Source organism: Trichosurus vulpecula, chromosome 7, assembly GCF_011100635.1.
Source record: "Trichosurus vulpecula isolate mTriVul1 chromosome 7, mTriVul1.pri, whole genome shotgun sequence".
NCBI classification, from domain to species: Eukaryota; Metazoa; Chordata; class Mammalia; order Diprotodontia; family Phalangeridae; genus Trichosurus; species Trichosurus vulpecula.
The window spans coordinates 80,494,637-80,520,538 of NC_050579.1; the positions used below are offsets into that span (position 1 = coordinate 80,494,637).

The 25,902-nt window shown below is 38.4% G+C and overlaps 1 protein-coding gene across 1 annotated transcript; it reads right to left on the reverse strand.

The window, feature by feature from the left end:
• Positions 1-941: 941 nt before the first annotated feature.
• On the reverse strand, positions 942-23,941 carry DR1 (down-regulator of transcription 1). Its single transcript, XM_036768538.1, has 3 exons — positions 22,905-23,941; positions 10,265-10,428; positions 942-3,076 (listed from the first exon to the last, which is right to left on the reverse strand). Exons 1-3 carry the CDS (start codon positions 23,122-23,124, stop codon positions 2,927-2,929), a joined length of 534 nt encoding a protein of 177 aa, XP_036624433.1. The 5' UTR covers positions 23,125-23,941; the 3' UTR covers positions 942-2,926.
• Between the last annotated feature and the right edge of the window lie 1,961 nt (positions 23,942-25,902).

The following is a 25,902-nucleotide window of genomic DNA, read 5'->3' on the forward strand; positions in this document are numbered from 1 at the left end:
TATTATCTTAAAGTTGCAGTTCTTATCCCTCAATATTTCTGATGGGCACTGATATTACTAAAACTATACTGAGTACATGATACTACTTCATCAATATTGGGAATAAAAATGTTTTGCTGTTGTTTTAGTTTGATATTAAACTGAAATGGACAGATATTTATTGCAACATGGGTACGCTGTATTCCTTGGGAAGTTTTTACTAATTATTTGAGGTTATTAGGAAAGCACTGGGGTAAATCGCTGTTCTGTTACAATGCCCTTTTGATGGCCTCAAACACTAGCAGATCCCCAAAGTGGCCCAACACACACAAGATGGGAATTACAGCCTCAGAAATAAATTTGCTTTTATAGAAATATAGAAATCTTTCCCTTTCCCAAAAGATTCTAGCAATTTCAATATATCTGAATACCAGGTATAAGAAAATGGTGTCCCTAAGGTTTAAAAAACAAAGCTAAAAGCAAAACACTACAAAATCTGCCTTATTCATAATTGGGCACAATACATAATAAAAGTAACTAACATTTATATGGTGCTTTAAGGTTTGCAAAGCACTTTATGTACACCTCATTTGCTCCTCACAACAGCCCCATGAGGTAGGTAGTACAAATATTATCATCTCCATTTTACAAATATGGAAACTGAGGCTCAGAAGTTGAGACTTGCCCAGGGTCACAAAGTTAATAATGGTAAGCAACACGGCCAACCAAGATACATTAATTACAAGGATAATATGCAAAACAATACATCTGATGTGATTCAAGCAAACAAGAAAGCAAGACAAACACTGTTCACCAAATGTGTACCTAAGCCTCCTAACCAACAACATCAGTCAGTGACACGTGTACCTTTTTGGCCTATGTATTTTGGAATTGGCCAAATGGTGAGGAGAAAATTCTATCTTTGTATTATAAACATATGCAATGTATTAAGTATAAAACAATTTATAAAACACATCAGAATTTTATTGCTTGAAGAATACAGCATATGAAAGCATAAGAATGTCCAAAGGAAAAGTCACAAGGATCCAAACATCATACATACCAGATGCAGTAAAATATTAACCTGAACCCTGCATCAGAAAAAAAAAAGTGTGAAAAATATCTAAGTTAAGAAAAAGATTCACTTAAAATAGAAAGCATAAGGATGTTACAGTACAAATTAGAAAAGCCAACACTGCATATTAACATATGATTACTCTCAACTAGCTTTACTACCTTTGGTACTTACTGATACCTTTAAAAAACTGAGTTGCTTACTCAGATTTTGCCCAACATATTTCATGCAATATCCATGAAATAATTTCAACTTAAACACTCCAACAAAACTAACCTTTTCACTGGGGGAGGAAAGATGGTGTGTTGAAAAAGAGGGATGTATTTAACAAATACTTGATAATTTTCATTTTCTGAAATAGCAATATCTGATCATTAAGAAATTCGAATTCCTATAAACCTTACATGTTTCATTTTCTAATTAAAATGGTCATGTAATTTTTTTTAGAACCCCAGAAGTTGCCAAAACTGCTGTGTAATTTTTTCAGCTCTGCTTGAAATACCCAAATTCAAGAATATGGATATCTGACATAAGAATTGTGGCTTTTCCTTTCTGTTCCCAAAATGTGAACACGTATGCTATTTCTTCAATACATCAGAATTAACAACCATTAATGTGCTTTACTGGAACAAAATAAAAGTGTTTCTTTTAACTAACAGATTAAAAGTAACCATTAGTTGTCCTTGTGGTGCTGCTCATCAGTCACATGGCGTGCGGTCCTAACTGAAACTAAACCTGATTAATTTTTCTGCTATTAAACTCAATTAGGATTAAGAAGACAACGATGCCATTTCAAAAGGTAGCATAGAAATCTGCCTGTAACCTAGTCAGGAAAATCAAATTTCTGTTGATAATAAGTAAACTATAACTACTAAGGGAGATATTTTAAAAAAAAAATTACTCTTTTCCTGCAAGCATGCTCATTAGCTTCCATTCCTCCCCACAATGGTCTGAATATTCACCAACTCCAGTTAAACCCACGGAACCCAAGCAAACGTTTCATCAAGTTCCACCTACTCATTTTAATAATATGAACATGGTTGGACAAAGCAAGTAACACTATCAACAACAATTATTGGAGTGAAATAATAAGAATCATGACAGTCCTCAAAATAGGGCAGTCTTTGAAATGTAATAGTTTAGTTCAAGATGAATAGATGCCATAATAAAACCTTGGTTTTTACCCCTATACAAAAACAAAAACAAATAATTGAATTTGTACAACTCCTATTAAACATACATCTTCCTAGCACTGTATGTGTTTGAGTTTTTTAACAAGTGTTTTTAACTGAGCATATATATTTATTACCTTTTTATTTTTATATATATATATATATATACCTCCGCATTTTTAAAAGGACAAAAAATTCAGACACTGTAGAACTGAACTCTTTGTCTTTTTTAATCTAACCTGATCCAATGTCTACTTCGTCATTCCCACCCGACGCACCCCCCCCCGAAAAAATAATTAAAAATTCCCCATATATGATTTTTTATAGTTTAGTTAAAAGGGCAGAGGAAATGCACATGTAGATTTAGAGCTTCTGTATAAATCTCAATGTATTTTTATAAACTTGTAGTTTACTGTAACACTGTTTATTGATCAAATAAAGGACTCACTGCTATCTAAAATTTCATAAACACCATTAAAAATTCAAAATTGATATGATACTGAACCTTAAATCTTCAAGAGTTCAAAGAGAGAGTTTTTACATGTATAGCACACAACAGCTGAAACTTAACAGCAGACATCCCGAGAATACCAATGGCCAGTCCATCAAGATGCATACAAAATTACAGATAAGCATTCTTTTCACTTTTTCATTGTGCAGGAAAAAAAAACTGTGAGAATAAAAACTCAGCTGGTGAATTTCAGATGTCATCTTCATCATCTTCGTCCTGAGAAGATCCTGCCTGATGGGATGCACTGGCTGAAGCAGCAGCAGCCAGCTGTGCTTGTTGGGCCGCTTGCTGCATCTGGAGCCATTCTTGCTGAGCCAGTTCTGCTTGCTGCTGTCTAGCCTAAAGAGCCAGACCACCCCCAAAAAAACACTTTGGTCAAAGGCAAATATAATCAATTACAAATATAAAAGGCAGACATTTTCCAAATACTGTATAATATACAACAGAAAGACCTAACCCTCCCATAAGAAAATGTAGCCTGAGGAAAATATCAAAAAGCAGTATTTTTGCAAACTTGGGTCTCTGGATTCCTGGGAGGTTTCCCCTTGATATCAGAGAATCCTTGGCCAATGTCTTGGCTATGGATGAAGAACAGCTCATTTATTTATTCATTTGTTTGTTTGTTTGTTTATTCATTTATTTATTTATTTATTTATGTGTATATGGATGAAAAACAGTTTATGTATATGTTTGTATATATATACACATATATATATGGTCCTAATACTCTTTGACTACAGTTCTTTTACTTACATGTAACACCCTGATGTCTCTATTCTTTCTCTACTACAATCCCTTGCTATCCATGGTTTTGAATTGTGATTGAATTTTATAGTACAAAAATTATATGTCGTAATTTAAAAGTTCTTGACATGGCATTTTAGGATCTTAAAAGAGGTCCACTGCATGTAAATCTAATGTATAAATACTCAAATATTGCTCCCAAGCATTAGCTTTTGTCTGCCTCCTTTCCCAGGTATCCTTAAGCTTTTGCTTCTCACCATGCTACTTAAAGAACAAAATATTGATAAAACAAATGAGGTATGGAGAGTGTGAAAAAATTAGTCAAACAGATTTAGGGAACCAAAAGAAAATTAATTAGAATGGTAATGACAGAATGAGAGAGAAAAAGATACAATCTGATCAAATAAAGGACTTGGGGGAAAAAAAACATAAAAAGCAACTCAGAATATCTCTCTGGATTGAACCATGTAAGATTCATCCAGACTAATCTGAGTAAAAGTAGTTATAAATCTAATATTTGATTGTCACAAGTAAGCACTGACAGACAATGCAAAAAAATTTATTCCCAATTAAAGAAATAGTTTAATATTTTCCATTAGCCTGTTCAAAACTCAATCACTTATCCTTTCTTCACTTTCTAGAAAATACCTCTTTCCCTATTTATTCTGTAAAGATGGCTAAGAAATGATAATACCTGAACCCTTTCTATACAAGGAGAGGTCCCAGTAATGGTGCTGGGAGGATCGGGTCAGGTCAAAAACAGAAAAGAATTTCCCTATAAGTGTATCGAGAAAATGCCACATTACATAAAATTCTGTCCCTTGCAATGGCAAATGTTTTATGAAAAAACATCACTGCCCTGAATTAATTTAATCCAAGAGATTAGTTCTATATTCAACATCCTTCATTTCTCTCAATTTTTTAAAGACTCTTTTATCCATACATTAATCTAAACCGCTTTCAAACCTATTTTCAGCTTGTATCACATCTTGGGTTAACAAGTCCAATAGGCAAAAGTTGAAAGCACTTGAAAGCACAACAGTAGTTCACATTTATGTGTCACTTTAAAGTTTCACAAAGTACTTTATGTACATAATCTCATTTGATCCCCACAACAATCCTGAGAAATACGTGCTGTTATTATCTTCATTTTAAAGATGAGGAAACTGATAGTGATTGCCTAGGGTCACAAAACTAGTTAAGTGTCTGTATGTTAGCATATCATTAATCACAAGTACCCGAAGAGTGGTATAGACAGTAAATGCCACAGAAATCATGAAGCAGGGATCACCGTGGGCTAGGAAAGCCTGGGGAAGGATTCATGGAGCAAGTGGGATTTGAGTTAGGCCTGGAATAATAAAACAGGATTTCAACAGGTGGAAAAAGTGGGAAGACATTCCAGGAACAAAGGGGAGGGAAAAGGTATGGAACTGAAAATAGACAAGTTGACTAGTCTTATTGGAACAAAGTAGGGGAAGATATGCCTTGAAAGACAGGCTGGGACCAGACTGAGGAATACCTTTTCTGCCAGACTAAAGAATGTGGACTTTATCCTGAACTTAATAGGAAGGTATCAAAGGCTATGGGGAATGAAAATGACATGATAAAAGCTCTTTTTAGGAAGAGCAATCTGTCGGCAATTTGTAGAAGGGACTGAAGGGGTAGAGGAGTAGAAGACACTTTACACACGAATACTTAAAAAAAGCTATTACAACCTTAGTGTTGGAGGATGAAGGTTTAGACTAGGCTAGTGGCAATGGAAAAGGGTCTTAGGACCATAGATTTGGAGTTGTGAATGGGACCTTAGAGGCCACTATGGGTAACTCCCTAATTTTGTAAATGAGGAAAGCAAGAAATTGAGTGGTTAAGTGACCTGGTCATAGAACTAGTGAGGATCTCTAGGTAGGATTCGAACCCAAGTCTTCCTGACTCCAAGCCCAGAATTCTATTCATTATACCATCCTGCCTCTCAAGGAGTGCCAAAGACATTTCAAAGGAAGAACTGACAAAACTTGGTGATGGATTGGGTATGAGAAGCAAGAGGCTAGAAGAAATCAGAGTTGGGGAGAGATTTTAAGCCTGGGTGAGTAGAAGAACATTGCCACTGAAAGAAACAGGGATGATCAGAAGGTAAAATAGTTTTTTGGGAGTGGAAAGAATAATCGCTAACCAAAGTTTCAGAAATGCTAGCTGGTGATAGTTTAGAACACCCAAAGAGAAACGGCCAGAAACCAATCAAATACACTCTTAACACTATAAAATACACTCTTAGACTATAAACTCCTTGACAGCAAGGAATGCTCTGCACATAACAGGCACTTAGTAAATGCATTATAGTGTATAATATAATTGGATTTAAGGGAAGAAGTTAGAATTAGAGATAAAAATTTGAGATTCAGGTATAAAGGTAATGGATGAAAATATGTGAGTGAAGGAGACAATGGAGAAAAGACCAAGGATTTAAGAACTGAGCATTCATGCATTACTAGAGTTGGGGAATGGGAGACAAAGGATATAGAAGGGAGGTAGAAAAAGAATAAGAAGTGTCATGAGGGCCAAAAAAGGTCAGTTTCAAGAAAAAAGTGGTCAATGATTTCATAAAGGTCATAGATGGGGCCTGAGAAAAGGAAACTGAATTTGACGGTTTGGACATGTCTAGCAAACAGCAAAAGTAAACTGCTCAGTAAATTAAGGGGAAAAAATACATTATAAGAGATCATAGAGGGAAAAAGGCGGCAGATGCAAATTATACATTCTTAAAATTTTGCAGCAGAAAGAATGAAACAAATAAGACAGTAGCTTGAAGGGTCAACAGGAGTAAAGGTTATTTTAGGATGGCTGTGCACGGTTGAAGGCAGAGGGACAGAATTCCAAAGAGCGATTGAAGGTGCTAGAGAAAGGTGTTAATCAAAACCCAGAGAAGACTGGGATGAAATTTACAGCAGGGGTATATAGGAAGCAAGTGTAACTACACAGGAAACAACAAAACAAAGAGAAAAAAGGTCACGAACAAGCCAGAAGCCTAATTTTATTCTTCTGTTTCTAGGCTTAATTATTCAACTGCAAAAAAGGTATTTTATTACAATAAGTTTACTATCTCAATTTCTATAAAACAATTTGGATAGTACAGTTATTCTAGCAAATTTCCTTTGGTAACAAAACCACTGGGAATTCTCAAACTGTCCAAACTGTATTAAGGGTGGGCAAAAATGTTATTATTTCAGGTATAAAGAAAACTGTAGTGCTTAGCAAAATGATAGATGAATTTAAAGATTAACTACTGTGCTTACCAATAACACAATTCTAGGTATATAAAATTTCTCATTAAAATGAATAAAATTTTCAAGTAAAATCATGTACTTAGACATGTTTGGAAAGAAATTCAAGCAGCCTCAAATCACTAAAGCTACTTGGACATTTTCCTTTATTAAAGTATCTTGTTGACTCCATAAAACAAAACAAAACAATCTGATTCCTTTAGTTAGGTATAAAAGTAGGAAAGCAACCTAGGATATCTGGCCTCAAAATTACCACCACTGAAGTGTCAATCCCAAGCCAAAATCCTACTTATACACCTTACTGTGCCATAGCAGTGGCCCTGAGATCTCGAAGGCTAGGTACAATCTCTTGTAGGTTTTACATTAGGCTGTAAAAGTTTTAAGTATGGGCTTGATGACTGTGTATCTGTTATGTGAGCCATCAGGTGATGAACTTTTTTGGCCATATTAACAGATAAATATTTAAAATGGCACTCGGTCTCAGACAGCCCTTTTTTGCTTCCAGATTGAAGTGCCAGAGTAAGAGACAAATGATGTTAAGAAAAAGAGTTTTAAATAATCTACATATTAAATTTCATACTGGTACCTCAAAAAGATACAAAATTGGGGCAGCTAGGTGGTGCAGTGAGTAGAACACTGGCCCTGGAGTCAGAAGGACCTGAATTCAAATCCGGCCTTAGACACTTGACACACTTACTAGCTGTGTGTGACCTTGAAGAAGTCACTTAACCCCAACTGCTCTGCCAAAAAAAAGGCAAAAAAAAAAAAAAGATACAAAATTAGCGGGGAAGCTAGAAAGCAGTAGAGAGAAATAGCTTTTTGTGTTTGGGGTGGGCAGAAACAGATGGGAGACTTATACTCATAAATGATCCATCATCTTCTTTAAACTGTTTTTTTAATGGCAGAGAGCCTAATCTGACTACACCTGCAACCTTCTTAACTTAAAATGACCTCCTCCCTCCACCATATTTCTGCCATACACCAACATAATTACTATGCCTTGGACCCTTTTACAGCACCACTTCCCAGTTTCTGAAGTTCAAAATTCTACTCTCTGAACACAAAACTCTATCCTTTTGCCTCACTCACATTAAACTTTCTATTCCCTCATGACCCCTATATTTACCTCATGAAGGAGTCACAGGACTCCTTCCTAGTCTCTAAGTGACTCTGACTTTACCTATCTTTTATACTTGGCCTTGACCCCATCATGTGCCACTTTAAAATTTCTCCAATTACCACTCAAAAAACCACATGATCACTAACCTTCTGTTATTCACAGATCCTCAATCCATGGCAATTCCCACTATACACTTCTCCTGCTTTAAAGGATGTGAACTATCACTACAGAAAATCATGTAACTGAGTTGAATTCATCTGTTAGAAGTTACTGGTGCATAATCTCAGCTAAATCCTTATTCCTGGTCAGCAATCCTTATATTCTAATCTTTCTCATCACAATGTCTGTTCTAAATCTTCTCTTCTTTTCTCAAGCTCTTAATCATATTTTGATCATCTCCACACTTAAAGCAGATAATCTAACCTGCTATTTATTTCACGGTCAAGTTTGAGGTCATTCGATGAGCTCCCTCAACTTGTCCCCAAATTCTCAGTAGCAGCTGTTATTGCCTCCTTCTGAGGAAGAAGTCTACTTACTCTTTAATAATAACTAGAACAACAGCTAACATTTATATAGTGCTATGTGCCAGGCACTGTGCTTTACAATTATCATCTCCTCACAACCCTGGGAGGCAGGGGATGTTATTATCCCCATTATGCACTTGAGGAAACTGAGGCAGACAGAAATTAAGTGACTTGCCCAGAGCACAGTTAGTACATGTATGAGGTCAGATTTGACCTCCAGTCTTCCTGACTCCAGGACCCACATTCAATCCACTGTGCCACCCAGCTGCCCTCTCACTGACTCATAACCTCCTAATCATCAAATATAGTGGTCTTTTGTCAATCTTCATCCTCCTTGACCACCCTGAAGCACATTCAACTTCACTGACCACTCCACCTCCTCTGGAAATGTTCTCCTTTCTTGCCTTTCTCAAATACTATTCTTGTTTTTAACCTCTTTCCTAACAACAACTCCTTGTTTTTTCTGGCTTGGCTCCTCCCTATTTGCCCCTTAAAGCATCCCCCTAAAATCTTGCTCTTGGGCCTCTTCCCTTTCTTCTACACTCTCTCCTAAAAAGTCCTACGCTATCTCTACAATTACTTGAATCTATCCCCAAATCTCCATTCTATGCCATCATTCCCATAGCCTTCTTACATATCTTCCCACATCCATGATCCCTACTTCAATCCATACTTCATACAACAGCTAAACCATTCTTTTTTTCTGTATATATCTGATCATACCACACTTCCTTTTAAACCCTTTAATGCTCCCCTATAAAGTAAAGGTCAAACCTTAGCCTGCAATTCAAGGCCCTCCATAATTTGATGCCACCCTAATTACACTGGACTCCATTTCACATACTGTTTCAGGCAAACCAGAGCACTTGCTACTCCATACTCATGCCCTGTACTTTCCCATCCTTGTTTCCTATGCCTGGAATGCCCCATCGCCATATGCTGACTTCCTATCGTATCCTTTAAAGCTGAAATTAAATATCACTTTCTCCATTAAGCCTCCCACGATCCCCCACTCCTGTTAATATTGTGATTTCCCCTTTGAACTCAGTACTGTTTGTATACATCCTATGCTCCATATCCTGTAACTACCTAAGTCAGAGGCTGTGCTCTATCTAAACTGTGTACTACCTCCTCCCACATCCTCAGCACGTGGCAGATAACTACGAAATTCTTTTACCAGTTCCCTCTGTAACCAATAGCATATATTTGCAAGACAGCTGGCCAGAAAACAGAATGCACTGCCCACAGAAGTGTGACCTCAGACTTAACATTATACTCAAAACAGCAAAATCAACTCAGGCACATATGAGGTTACATTAGATCTTTTCATTCAGAAGAATCTTAGTGGGAGGGGGCAAGAAGAATAAACAGAGCTGCAGCAATTCTCTTTAAAATTCAAAAAGGCCAGTCTTTTCAAAGGTGTCAGGAACATAATTTAATCACAAATAGGAAGCTATTTGAGCTTTTCCTCTATGCCATTAATCATAGTTTTCATAATATTTTTTATCAAGGACTTTCATTATGTTGTTGTACCTTAAATCATACACTATTATTTGTGAATTGTCATTTTATATGAAAACTTCAAAGTAAATTTCACATTAAAAGATATTAGTTCTAAGATTACTACCTTAGAAAATAGACAGAAAATATACACTGCAAACACTTACTATTTTTTTGTAGAAGTCAAAATTTGACCAGATTCAAACACTAGACTCTCTCATGTGAAAGAATGGGGTTCTTTTGGGTGCACAGGCTTTTCCAGACCCAAAACATCACAGTTCAAAATCTAGTAAGATTTCTATAATGAACTAGAAAACCTGAATAGGATTCCATGTAAAACCATAAATAGCATGATACTTACTTTGGCAAATAATTCCTGTTGCTGTCTTAGTAATTCTTCTTCAGGAATGCCAAGGTTTTCCAAACGAGAGTTGGCCTTTCTTCTTTTTAGGGCTACTGTTTTGCATTCTTGTAAGACTTCTTTCACTTCACTGATGTAGGAGCCAAAGCCCAAACTTTCTAGTGCTAGAGGGAAAAAACAAATCAAATTGAGTTTCTAAGTCATTAAGATTAAGGGGAGGTAGTGAGAAAGTAAATAGCACTTTTCCTAGGTAGGGGCCATTAAGTTTTCGTTGGTCTTTTTTGTTTTAAATTAACTTAATCCATTTCATAGCTATACTAAAAATTATCTGAAGGCATCTTGAAACATTTTACCAATATACCCAACATTAAAAGCAAAATCAGCTGACAGATAGGAACAGGTTTCAGCACTAAGACTTCCACTTTTCCTTCTCCCACTGATTATAATTTTTAAATAAGATCAAAGCATTTCCTATGAAAAATTGCCAATGTTAAAATATGTGGTTTTGGAAACACATTCAACCCACCTACAGTAATTCATGATTCAATGATTTAGTCACCCTCAAAGGACCAAAAAAAAAAAAAAAAAAAGAAAAAAAAAGAAAATATTTATAAATTATTTGTTAATAGCAGATTTTTATGCCAATTGGCTTGAGAAGTTGGTACATATCTTACTAAGTTTCAAATGGAGAAAATGAAAAAAAAGATAGCTTTTCTTTTATCCAAAAGACAAGCAGGAAATTTTTTTTTAGCAAAACCCCTGAATAGCCAAATTTAAGATTTGCTAGTAGAAATGAAATGCTACATACACAGCTACCCATTTGGTTTTCCCAGATATTGGAAACTAAATAGGAAACACTACAAAAATAATTTGAAGTGGTGTAATAGGATAAGTAGGGGTGGAAAAGAGGTAGAAGAGATAGGGATAAAGAATTCTAAACTCTTATTCTTTCATAAAGAGAACACTCTCCAAATGCTTTCTTTAATCTAGAAATACACAAAGTTATAATTATTTTTTATTTAATATTATTTTAACAAGAAGAGTTGCTGCTACCATTTATATAGTGCTATGTGCCAGGCATTGCTCAAAGTGCTTTATAATTATTATCTCATGTGATCTTCACAATAGCCTTGGGAGGTAGATGTTATTATTCCCATTTTACAGATGAGGAAAATTTTGAGTTTTCCTCCAGTTTTCTGATTTCCTTTTAATCTTGGCTGCATTGGTTTTGTTTCTGCAAAACCTCTTAAATTAATCAAAATTAGCCATTTTTCATCCTACAATGCTCTCTATCACTTGTTTGGTCATAAATTCTTCCCTTATCCATACATCTGATAGATAACATATTCCATGCTCCCCTAGTTTGCTAATATCACCCTTTATGTCTACATCATGAACCCATTTTGACCTTAGCTCAATATATGGTATGAGATATTGGTCTTCACCTAGTTTCTGCCCAACTGCTTTTCAGCAATTTTAGTCAAACAGTGGTTGTTATCCCATTAGCTTGGATCTTTGGGTTTGTCAAACATTAGATTACTATGGTCTTTTACTACTGTGTATTGTGTACCTAATCTATTTCACTGATCCACCACTCTATTTCTTAGCCAGTACCACACTGTTTTGATGATTACCACTTTGTAATACAATTTGAGATGTGGTACTGCTAGGCCATGTTCCTTCACATTTTTTTTTTCACTGATTCCCTTAACATTCTTGACATTTTGTTCTTCCAGATAATTTTTAAATTATTTTTTCTAGCGCTATAAATTTTGGGGGGGGGGGTATTTGACTGGTATGGCACTGAATAAATTAATTTAGAAAGAACTGTTATTTTAATTTTATTGGCTGAGTCTACGCATGAGCAATTAATATTTCTCCAATTGTTTAGATGTGACTTTGTAAGAAAAGTATTTTGTAATTGTGTTCATATAGTTCCTGGATTTTTCTTGGCAGGGAGACTTCGAAGTATTTTATACTGTTTGCAGTTATTTTAAATGGAATTTCTCTTTCTCTCTCTACCTGACAGACTTTGTTGGTAGTATATTGAAATGTTGATGAATTATGTGGGTTTATTTTATATCCTGCAACTTTGCTGCAGTTGATTTCTAGATTTCTCTTAAGTATACCATCAAATCATCTGCAAAGAGAGACAGTTTTGCTTCTTCACTGTCTATTCTAATTCCTTCAATTTATTTTTCTTCTCTTATTGCTGCAGCTAACATTTCTAATATGCTACTGAACAGCAGTGGTGATAATGGGCATCCTTGTGCTAAGATGACATTATTCACGTTTCTTTCATTGGTTTCTGCAGCCAAAAGAACCTCATAACCATTTAGTAATAAACGTCTCCAAATATGTCTAAGCTTGTCATTAGACTACATGTGTGACATACTGTCCATCACCAAGTATAGTATAATGGATAGAGTGCTGGACTTGGGAGTCAGGAAGCCCTAGGTTCAAACATTATCCAAGATACTCACAAATTGTGTGACTTTGAGCTTATCAGTAACCTCTCTGGTCCTCAGTATTCTCATCTGTAAAACGAAAGGACTGGATTCAATACCCTTTGAGGTCCTTTCTAGCTCTGAATCTATGATCCTCTAATACTCAAAATCTTTACAACTTAGGAGAACTTGCCACAGCTTGTGCTCTGCTAGAACGTAGAGTAACCTCTGTACCACAGAAGATGTCAATGCAGGAGTTTAATGGGGATACTTTGTAAAGATTTCCAAAATCCTGATTTCAGGGAACAGGAATTTGAGCATATTCCTTACCATTTGGCTACATTCCTTTAGACATTCTACCTAATGTCTGAAAAAGTTCTGAGTCTGTGACCTTTAGGACAGTTGCCAAATATACACTTACAGATTCATATTATCATGTAGGTGGTGGTTTGTATAAATAATCTTAAAACACATTTGGCATGCTCTTGTTGCTAATTTCTATGTTATTTCTATTGATGATGTAACCTATTACAATATGCAATTATGTGATTAAACTAAAAAAATTCTACTCATACCTCTACTAATGTGAGATAGAAAATGACAAAGAAAACACAGAAATATTGGCCCTCATCTGAACTAACAAAGTATTAGCAGATGCCTGTTAATACTGGAAACTTCCCTTTTGTCTCCTTCAGCATTATGTGAAAAAACATTAAAAATAATAAATCAAGAAAAGCCATTCAAATTCCTTACATTGGCATTTCAGACCTTGTTTGACTACTCTACCCAATCTTTCCCAGACTTGCCATATTTTTTGCATTGATAGGCTATTTTGACATATGAACATTCTTACCAATGAACACTTCCCCCATAGTACCTTCCCATAAAAACAGAATTAAGATAAACCATTTAATGTAGTGATTATACTCAGTTCTAGGGGCCACCATTTCAGGAAAGATAAATTAAACTGGAAGATGTCCAGAACAGGGCAATAAAGATGGTGAAAGGTATAGGGTAATCCTCAGATGGGGATTAGTTGAAGAAATTATGGATGTTTAACTTAGAGAAGAGATGGCTTGGCTAGGATGGGGGACATGGTAATTTGTCTTCAAGTAGAAGAAAGACTATCACATAAAATGGATATTAGACTTATTCTGCTTGGCTCCAGAGGACAAAACCAGGAGCAAGGAAGGGGGTGGAAGTCCAAGAAAGGCAGATGTAAGCATGACACGCACAAAAATCTTAAAAAATAATTATAGTGATCCAAACATGGAATGGATTGAATTAGGAGGTACTGGGATCTCTCTCACTGTTGATTTTTCTAGAAAAGGCTAGACTGACCACTTGTCAAGTATGCTGTAAAGGAGATTCTTGTTATTGTACTAAATTGGACTAGATAGCCTCTGAGGTCCCTCCTAATTCTTAAGACTCAGTGACTGACAGTATATGAAAATTTCCATTTGTATATTTTATGATTTGTTAAAAATAAAGGTAGGATGTGTGTTTTAGCTTCAGTCATCTGGAACCAGTGTATTTGGACTTTTGTCTCTTATTATTGTCTTCATTAGTTAAGCTATAGAAAAAAAAATATATATGCATATATATTTTTTCTTGGTCTGATAGGTATAAAAGTATCACTTAGACCACTATTTCAGGAAAAGTCCTAAGTCATGCGTCATTTCACTCCACCCTCTCTCTCCAGTTATCTCCTTGCCCACACACAGATACCCTTTCTTTCCCCTCCTCCCACCTTTTTGGAACTATGAAACATGATCAAATCAACTCTGGCAATTCTCTTGGATAGGAAGTGTCAATTTACTCTCCCATTTTACTCAAAATCTCTATAACTTTCTGGACTAAAGTCACCCATTAACCTTTGTGTGTGATCTCCAGGGGTCATCTTTACTTTTTGTCTTTGTATTCCCACTGCTTAGTCTTTACTTTCTGTCTTTGTATCTCCATTGCTCAGCAATACTTGGCACTGAGTAAGCACTTAATAAATCCTTTTTTTTACTCGTTCTACATCATTTCAAAAGTTCTTAATATTTATCATAGAGATAGGGGAAAAAGTCTTCGCATCAAATATTCTAACAAAAGTCTGAATTTATTTAGGAGACTTCTAAGTGCCAGGCATACAGAAAAATGAACTTAGCATCTAAGATCCTTGAGTTTATACATACATGTTCATATACATATACATACATACATACATAAGAAATAGATGTGAAGCAGTTTTGGAGAGAGGATAGATTAGCTTGGGAAGGATTGAGTGGCGGATCAAGAAAAGTTTCACGTGAAAAGTAGCACTTGAATTAAATCTTGAAGAAATAGGGATTCTAAGAGGCAGAGATGAGGGAGTGAATTCCAAGACTTATAAAGAATTGACACAAATATATTAGACTTAAGAGCCCAACAGAAAAAATGGTCAAAAGGCATGCTTTTCAGTGATAGTTCACATTTCATGTTCTGAAAACTATCCATTTTCTTTGACCATTTTTTCTACTGGGGAATGGCTCTTAATGTGATAGATATTAGTCAACTCTATACATCCTGTAGTATGTCGGATTTTTGTGAGACTGTTTTGGTTCAAGACTTTTATCCCAACTCAAAGTTTTTCTTTTCATTTAAGGTTTTATTTTGGTTATATAAAAGCTTTTTATTAAAAATAACATTTTGTTTTTTATAATCTCCTCTATTCCATGTCTGGTTATTATGTTTACAGTGGAGCATAAGGTCCTTGAAGGTAGGAGTTATTTTGGTCTTTTGTCCTTGTATCCTGGCACCTAGTAGGAGTGATAGCATTGGAGGTGTTCGATAAATGCTCGCTGAAAAAATGGAGATACATATTTGCAATAGCAATTTAGATCTGAAGAGCTTTCCTACCCATTAATAGGTCGTGTGACCTGCTTACATCGTAGGAAGCCTAAGACACATGCGGTAGGAGGAGCTTGCTGAGAAGAAAAGGAAGTTGTGTCACAGGAAATGCTGAGAGAGCCGTTTATGGCCGTTATGACAGTTAGAACTGAGGCAGAGAGAGCCAACCTGGGATAGCTGAGCAAACTGTGGCAGCTGTCAGTGAGTGGGTTTTTGGGAAGGCCCCAGCAGGGGGTCGGACAGGTTTTGGGATGGTGAGGATCCATGCTGTGATATTGTGTTAAAACAGTTAAAAAAGTTCCTTCTGTTATGATAAAATGTGGGCTGACTCGTTGTGGGAGCAGATTGCCTGGTTATGGGATCTGGTCCTCTGGTGTCTGAATAAAAGTTTTACTACTTCTACCTTCTGTATGGAGAGCCTTTCATACTTTGCGATACAGAACTACACAGGCATATTCAGATTATTGTCGATGTTGTTTTTATTGCCTTATTGATTCGTTATTTCAAAAACTCTGAAATTGCAACATCACACTCATCAAGTTGGCAAAGATGATAAAAGACAGAAAAACTAAACGCTAGAAAGTCTTGTGAAAAGACGCACACTAATTCATTGCTGGTGGGTCTGTGAATTTGTCTAACCTTTCTAGAAAACACTTTGGAATTATGCAACAGAATACACTGTCTGTACACTTTTGTTTCGTTAGTGAATAGAGAATACCCAGTGAGGAAATCATCGGCGCTAAAGTACATCAGCAACTGATCTTCGATTTAAAGTCTTAACAAGAGTTCCTTAGGGACTCTGAAAAGTTAAGGGACTTGTTCGAGTCACATACCAAGTTATGCGTCAGAGGTTGGACTTTAATCCAGATCTTCTTGCATCCTTTACATCTAGTGCCTTATCTGATTGAGCAAAGCAACTACTAGGTTTCAACCTCAAGTACGTCAATAACAGAAAGGTCCAATGTGTGACAAAATATTCCAAGAAGCACCATGTTATAGCAAAAAGATGGAAACAAATTATGTGCCTAATGACTGGAGAATGGTGATATACAGTACACAAATGGATGCACTCATCATTTTGGAAGTTCACTCTGTGCAACTCTTAACTCTTGCCCATGTCCTCTCATACTCCTTCATGTACTTTACTGTACACTAAAATTAAAATTATTGGTATCGGCCTTCAAAGAATTTAGTATCTACTATATGGGTTGTGTTTGTCCTTCATTTTCGAAGAGGACCATGGCATCAGGGAAATGATGACATGACTTGCAGTTGACTTTGCTCTGAGTGAGGGAGGGCTATGCAGAGTCACCAGCCTCACTTTCTCCTCCAGAGCCATCTGGATCCAGTGACCTGATATTAATCAGGATGACTACAGATAACCTAGGATGCAATAACCCATAAGGTACACAGACAATCATGATAGAAGGCAGAATACTGTGAGTGCAAAGGAAAGATTTAGGTGAAGTATGATAGAAAATCTGGAGAGGAAGAGCTCATTTCCAGCAAGGGCAATCACGGAAGGCTTCACAGAAGAGGTAGAAAACTACAATAAGCCTTGAAAGAACAAGATTTTGACAAGCACAGAAAGAAGGTACTGGTGCTTCCTCAGGCCCAACATTCCACCTCCTGTTCCTTTCTCCACACCTTAGCAGCAGCGGCTGCTCCCATGCTTGGAATTCACTCCCTTCCTCATCTCTGCCTCTTAGAATCCCTATCTCTTCAAGATTTAATTCAAGTGCTACTTTTCACATGAAACTTCCTCGATCCACCACTCAATCCTTCCCAAGCTAATCCACCCTCTCTCCAAAACTGCTTCACATCTATTTCTTATATATGTACATATGTATATGTATATGAATGTGTGTGTTTATGATGCATAAATACACACATTCATATACATACACACATACATATTTATGTATATATGTTTATCTGCCCTGGTAGATATCTTTACACTCAAGGAGCTTAGACGCTAAGTTCATTTTTCTGTATTCCTAGCACTTAGAAGGTTCCTAAAGAAATTCTTGCTGATCGGTAAGTTCACCGGAAGATTCCACTCAACTTGCAAGTGGATTTTCTTTCTCTAGTCCTTTTAACAGCACACTGGTACTAAAGTAGTATTCAGGCTATCCACTTGTTATCTCTGATTCTGGCCCATCTCCTTTCCTGCTTATACATTTCTTCAGTGATGTGTACTATGCTACCTCTTATATGCAAGTCATTACTGGTAACATGCTACAACCAACTTATACCTCCTGTGAGTTTTTTTAATGACCTTTAGGTTACCTGACATTTGATTCTTCCTAAATCATGAAGTTCCATTCACAGCCATATGAGTCTTTGTATAACAAGACTTTTCAAAAATGACAAACAAGTCCTAAAACAGTTATCAATGAATCACAATTCGCAAATATTACTAACAGAATGAATTTGCATACATTTTATTTTAAAAATATGGCACAGATACTGAGCTAATATTTCAAGACATTTTGCATGATAAATGTCACTCACTACCTAAAATATAATGCCATGCAAAAAAAAAGGAACACTTTTTACAGTGACTTATTATCTAGTAATAGCAATCATTCTAGTTTTACACAAAACTCTGAGGTGTTTTAAACTCTAAGAATAAGTAAAAAGTCAAACCTTTAAGAACTGTGAACACAAATAATTCATCACATAACAGACACACACAGGAGTACAATCAAAATATACAATAATAATTACAATGTGGTATGATGGGGGGAAATGACTACCTAAACAATATTTAACTATGTATGAGTCATTTTCATACATAATCAATGAATTCTGAAATTTGGCACAGTGGATAGAAAGTGCGGAGCCTAGAGTCAGGAAGATTCATCTTCCTGAGTCCAAATGTGGCCTCGACACTCACTAAGCTATGTAACCCATGGCAAGTCACTTAAACCTATTTGCCTCAGTTTCTTCATCTGTAAAATAAGCTGGAGAAGAAATGGCAAACCACTTCAGTATCTTTGCCAAGAAAACCCCAAATGGGATCACCAGGAGTCAGACATGACTGAAAATGAGACTGAGCAACAAACTGACAGTTAAGCTTTTCAAAAAACATTCAAAAAAGTAGTTATTTGACACTTCAAATGTACCAGAAACTGCTGGAGTAAAAGAAACTCTTAGGTTGGTAAACATCATCAAATGAGTAACTAGTCAGGAAAACAATATACACAATGACTACCATAATGTAATGGAAAAAAGCAGCAAAACAAAGCCAAATTCTGTGTAACTGTAATTACCAAGAAATCTTGGCCACAGGGAAGAGAAAGATGGAAGACTAGTCTTAACCTCCACCTCTAAGCACCTTCCATTCCACAAATGTCAACTTTCAGCATTATAATAATAATAATTCAAACTTTAAACCTGCCTACTAGAGTGCCCCTCATTTTAAGAGCACGGGATAATTTGATGGACAGTCAGCCTGTATGATCCACTGATATTCCCGTACTGCCAAGAGAAAGTGAGGAATGTCCCCAGAAGATCAGATGGACACCCTGTGACAAATGTATGAAAGGATATAGATCAGTCACAGAGAAAGGGCAAGCATGGATAGTTTTCAATCTGCATCAGAGGGAGTACCCACATGGATGACAAATCCACTGATTGTGACATGCAAACTACACACAAATCGCAAGCCCCTTTGGAAAAAATAATCCTTTTGTAATTAATTTTTTAAGGATTTTAAGTTGGCTTTTTTTTTTTAACTAAGGCAAGTAAGTGATACAATTAGAGCACTGGACCTGGAGTCAGGAAGATCTGAGTTCAAATCCAATCTCAAATCCATATTGTACAGTGAACAGCAACAGAACTTCAGTACAACAGAAAAGAGCATTGGGATATAGTAGACAACCAGGGTTGCAATGCTGAATCTTCAATCTTAAACAAACTTAACAACTTCTGTGCACTTCAGTTTTCCCATCTGTAAAATAAAAGGTATTTGACTAGACTGCATCCTAAATCCTTTCAAGCTCTAAATCCTACAATTCTAAAAATAAAAAAAAAATAGCATATGGCATCTAAAGCTCTCAGAATTATTTCAAAGTTGATTCTGAATTGAATATGGCACTTTTTAAAAAGCAGCTAGATAGCACAATGGATAAGGAGCTGGGCCTGGAGTCAGGAAGCCCTAAATTAAAATCCAGCCTCAGACACTTACAAGCTGTGTAAACCTGGGCAAATCACTAAGCCTATTTGCTTCAGTTTACTCAACTGTAAAGTGAGGATAATAATAGCACCCACTTCCCAGGGTTATTGTGAGTAACAAATAAAATAACATTTGTAAATCTTTTCTCCCCTACACTTCCTTTACTTTTAAATTGTGCACAGGACAGGAAAACCAAAGTGAGGGTTTTTTCCCTCTAAGGCCATAAAATTTCTAATGAAGATCCACAAATCCAGTGAATGTTAGAGACAGAATGGGACTTAAGAGATCATCTAGTGCAACATTGATTTTACAGATGAGAAAACCAGAGACCTGAGAGGCTGTCTGCCAATAATAAGGCAACAAAGCAATGTGCTGAAATCCACACCAGAAAACACACAAACAGGCAAAGACAGCGACACAAAGCACAATCTGAGAAACTCAGAACCTTCTGTAATGACCTGTGACCTTCACACAAAATACTAAATGTACTCTCTCAACTGAAGATATAAAACAACTTTTTGAAATAAAGCATATAACTGATATCATAAATTTTTTCGCATCAGTTACTTCACAGATCTATTCAGATTAATTGTAACCCTTCCTTCTTCTTTATCTTTTTATTTACAGTGACTGAATAATAATTTGCTGAATCCAGTCTTACCAGAGCTTTGGTCCCACTGTTAAGAAAGTGGCAAGTTAAATGTCCAGATGCAAAAGTCTAATCTAGTTCGTTAAAGAACTCAACCCTGAAAGTCTAAATTCTTCAGCAACCTAAAACCACAAGACTTGTGCAGCTCCATCATCTGTGTAAAATGGTGTGTTTCTAACTGAAACAAATATGTACAATAAAGTAGGCGCTATATCCACATCTATATTTTCATCTCCAATTCGCCCACACTTCCCAAACCTAAGTTTCCACAGTGTAGAGACATTGCTTCTCTGTAAAAACACTAAGAACACATCTTCTAACAATTTTTTAAAGATACCTGCAATGAAGGAGCTCCAAATAAAGAGTCTATATCATTTCCAATTTCTAGGAGTGAGGAAGAGAGGTAGAGATGGCGTTTTTAATAAAATGTGATTTTACATTAACACCAAAAAGGAACACTTAACTACAGCAGTCCCCATAATGTCATGTAAATAGCACTAAAAGCAAGAAAACTTGGACATAATCCCCTGCAAGTCACTAAACTTGCCTCTAAATTTTCTTTTACAAAAAATTGTCTACCTGAAATAGCTATTATGAGACTCAAATGAGATACTGTTCTCAAAGCACTATAACTTTCAACTATTATCATAATATCATCATGTTATTTGTAAAAATGTTATGTGCTTGGCACGGTGCCAGCCCTATGTAAACGTTTATTTCTTTTCCCTTCCTCTGTTATCATTGTTTATTAATTAGTAAAATAACTGTTTTACTAGGATTCTTAATCCTTGATTCACTGGTTAGTGACAGTTATAACCACTGAAGTATTCAGAACAGAATATATTCTAATGTTGAACTAATACTGTTTGTTACACCAGCACTTTCAAGCTATTATGTTAACACAAAAATATTCCAGAATTGATTAAACTCTATCAAGAAGTTCACTTGCAATTGGTTATTAGATTTTGGAAAGAGCATCACTTCAAAGGTGTTAAAAAAAAAGTTAAAGCCCTTAGAAGTGTTTTGTATTTTTCCATGACAGGCAACGTTGACAAAAGAACCTTTCCATTTTTATATGAATTGTAAAAAGAAATTGTAATCTGTGGGGGAATAATGTTGTATAAGAAAAAATGTTTCAGTAGCTGCATAGTACAAAATAGCAATACAAACAAAAGCATATCCTTAGCTTTCATGTTGTAGGTTTAAGTATGAACATCAAAAAAGCTTTTAAAAGAATACACTTTCACCACTTAACTATTAAAGTTGTCAATCTACTTCACTGGAGTTTGTTTTCCACCCCCCATTCAGTTACTGAGAAGTCATGGTATATTTTAAAGCTACTTTCAACATTTCAAAAAGGATCATTTAATTATTTTGTCAATATTGACAGTTAAATGTCACCAGGGCAGTAACAGGTACATTTATTAGCATAATATCACATCTGTACAATGCTGGAGCTCAATTATTTTCCACATCATTGTGATGAGACTGTTACTATATATATAATAGCACTTACAAAACTCAAATGGTAAAAAGCAAACTAGAAGCCCACTTGACCATCATGATGTACTAAGTCTCCTGAATATCTCCCTCTCTTGACACTTGACGGTACCCTGCACACGATCTAACTGATGAAGTTGTTCTAAAGTGCCACTCATGAATGGCTGTCTGTGTAAATCCAAGCGAGCAATTTAAGGAGGGGAGAACAGAAAAATATTCGATGTACCAGGCATATTCAAATACTTGCTCTTTGCAGTACATAACCTGTCTATGGATACACAAAACAAAGACAATCACAGTCAACTTAACATCCATCCTCTTCGAAAAAGTTATCTCTGCCTCCACAGCAGAGATAAAAAACTTTTTTATTTTTCTTTAAGTATTCATGTAATGAGGAACTCCCACGAAGTAGAGACAAGGTACACTTGGTTTTCATTCAAACACCATCTTAGGCTGAAAATTTTTACTCTCTCGTAAGAAAAAGATTTCGAGGTGTTTTCATTTGTCTTCGTATTCACTCCCCACCCCCCCACCCCCAAAACTAGTCTTTCTGTAAAAATGATGCAACGAAGCCAGAAATCTCGTGTTCTCTTTCCAGTCGTGCTACTCTCTAGGTGTGCCCGACGTGGGGCAAGCCCAGTCAATCTTGTTGCTTCACGCACCCCTCTGGGAGCCTACTACTTGCTAATTATCTCTTCGGGACGTGTTACGGGACACAATGAATGCCTGCGATCATTAACCGTCCCTGTGCCTGGGCACTTTGGGGGTGCAGGACCTCACGGTCCTCCTCTCTGGATGCCAGCGCTGCTTTGGAAGGACGACACACGCTGGGGGCCAAGGCTCCGCTCCGGCGCAGGGAGCGCGGGGGGCGCCCTCACGGATGCCGGCGCCTCGCACGGAGGCGGCGTTCAGAGCATTGTTCCGCCGAGTTCCACTGAACCAGCGACCCCGCTCCCCGCTTCCCCCCACCCTCGGCCCCCCGGCGCTTACCTTGTATGACATGTTCCGGGGAGATGGTTTTCTTTTCCGATTTGTTGCAAATCTCGTTGGCCTCGGAGGAGATGAGGTGGATGAATTCAGTGCAGCAGTTCACCACCAGCTCCCGGGCATCGTTGGCCACTCGGACGTTGGGGAGAGTCTCTTTGATCATCTTATTGATAGCAGCTCTGGGGATAGTGAGATCGTCATCGTTGCCAGACGAAGAAGCCATCGTCTCGTCTCGTCTCGACCGCCCGTCTCTCTTTCTCCCGGCGTATAAAAATTCCCTGGTTCTGGTCCACCGGCCCGCAGAGACCAGAGAATCTTCCTCACACGAGGACCCGGCCGCCTCTGGGGGCGACGCAGCGTGGGCACAAGTCCGGGGAGAGAGTGGTGTGTGTCTGTGTGTGAGAGGGTGCGTGTGCAAGGGCGACTTGGGGATCGTGAACACGGGAGAGGGAGGAAGAGCGGAAAGAGGAGCGCGGCGCGGTCCGGGAAGTGGGGGAGCTCGGGAACCACCACCTCAGAGTCGTCTCCTAAGGGGGGCGGGCGCCGTCTCCGCCGGCCCCGTCCCCCGAGCCCTGGTGCGATCCGGGGGCCTGGCCTGGCCGCTGCACCGGGCCGACACCCCAGGCAGGGGGCTCGGCTCTAGAGAGCCGGAGCCGCCTCCGCCGCCGCCACCACCTGCTGCCGCCGCCGGCGCCACCAAACCATTCTTCGGGCACCGGCACCGACGCCGCCGACTCACAGCATGTCGGCCGCCGCGGCCGCCGCTATCGCCGGGGAAGGAACACGGAGCGAAGTCGGGCAGACGAGGAGCCGCGGCGGCCGCCGCCGTGGCCGCTTAGCCCGGATGCAGGTCGCGGAAGCCGGAGCACCGAGAGAGACACTGCTGCTCCGGAGGCCGGGGAAAAGGGTTTGCCAGAAGCTGCTCCCGAGAGCCTTTGCGCGGCCGGAAGCGCCGGCCTCCTCAAACCCCTACCTCACTTCCGGCGGGGAAGAGCCGCTGCCGCCCTTCCCCCCGGGCGTTCGAGGAGGTCCGAGGCGGGAGCCTCGGGCTCCGTCGCGGGCCTCAACGGCCTCTTCTCGGTCCAGTTTACCCGGATGGGTCCTAAGCGCCCCCGCGGCCAAGGGCGGAACCCCGAGGAGGGCCGGCGGCCGGAGGGCGGGCCTAGCTTCCTGATACCGAGAGCCCCCTCGGAGGAAGCCCCTTTGGCTGGGGTCGCGGAGGGGGCCGAGCCTAATAGATGTTGAGGTCTAAAGGCAGCGCCCTCCTCGGCAGCCCCTCCGCCGAGCCGGATCTCGCGCCCGGCCGCCGCCCCCGCTCCTCCCGGGATGAGGGAAGGCGGGCTTGTCTGGCAGGAAGCGGAGGAGTTAAAGTGTTGGGAGAGGGGCCAGGGTTTAGGGCCAGAAGGGCAGCTGGGGCATCGTGGACCGAGAGCCTTTTTCCTGTGTCAGTTCGAGGGTGAGGGGCGAAAAAATAGTCCTCCTTTTTGGTTCACCATTGGTCGTAGGCACGGGAACACTGAAGGGCCCCATCTGCACCCCAGAACTTCCTACTTGTGTGACTCTGGGTATGGGGGTAGATCACTGGACCTCACTTCGAGACCCTTACGACCTCCTAACCACAGTTTATGGAGAGGTGTGGACTAGGGGACTTAGGAGGTCTCCAGCCCTAAATTTGTTATTCAAAGGACCTTTTCTGGGTCTTGATTTCTATCAGAATGGGGATGCTGGCATTTTGATGCCTTACATTGATGATGGGGGCCTGGTTTAGAATGCTGCTACATTCACACTTACCAGCCGTGTGACCTTGGGCCAGGCACTTGAAACTAAGCCTGTAAGTTGTAGAAGTGTCAGTCTGCATTGATGGAGGGAATTTCCCATACTGCTAAAATCACAAGTCTAGACCCATCACCGTAACAAGGCCATAAGGGGACTTGTGCTACCTGCCTCAAGATTGTTGTGGTTTTCAAAGCACTATACGTATTGTGAGCTATTATTCTTCGTAGTCTCCGGATAAAGCTGTTTTTCACGATCTTGTGGCATCTGGTTGTTTTTGTTTTTTAATGTCAGTTTTGTCAGCAGGTACTGAAGGTGACTAGGAACTAGTGGAGTTTCCACTCTGGAAAAATGGTGTGAAAATTGGAATTGGACGTATAGTCAAGACCACTCCTAGACATTTGGCTTGCCCAGAGTGCATCTCCAAGGGCACTCTACCTCTCTGCTTGAATGTATCATAGGCATATCTTAAGCAAATAATACACTGGTGAGACAAAAATGTTGGGAGAGCTGGGTAGAAGAGGAATACAGTGGTGAGAGACACTTCTAGTATTTTTTAAATGCACATAATTTTAATGCTATAAAATTCCACCCTTCATGGGAAGTAAATGTTATTTATATTGTGATAAATCTTAATGTCATAGTGACAATTGCCATGGAAAACAGGTACAATTTCCAAACCTTGCTTGGGACTCACAAATACCTTATCCTACTTCTTATTTCAGGAATAGCAAGATGTCATCAAGTTCTCAAAACAAAGTGAGTGCTTTTAAAATTTTAAGACTATTCCATACAGTGATCTAGGAGGAAAAGTTCCCCTCATTTAACAATGATAAGATATTGTTTTAATATCAAAAAGGGTGACTTTCTCTGCTATAGGTTTTCTTAAAAGCAAGTTGAACCATTCATGAATCCTGATGGGTCTTTCAGTTCATCTGATAGCAAACTGGAATAGTTGTCAAACATTTGTATTGTCTTCTGAAACCACACTTCTCAACAGAACTTCATTGGCAGGGTTTTGTTACAGTGAGGCAATTTGAATATCCTAGCCTCATCCCTAAAGTTGGCCATTAGCTAAGGTTGGAGAAAGGGAGTCAGCTGGGACCAGGCTTATGGAGGCCTTGTTATTTAGTCATTTTTTACTCTTTATGATTCCTTTTTTTAGAGTTTTCTTAGCAAATGTACTGGAGTGGTTTGCCATTCTCCAGCTCATTTTACAGATAAGGAA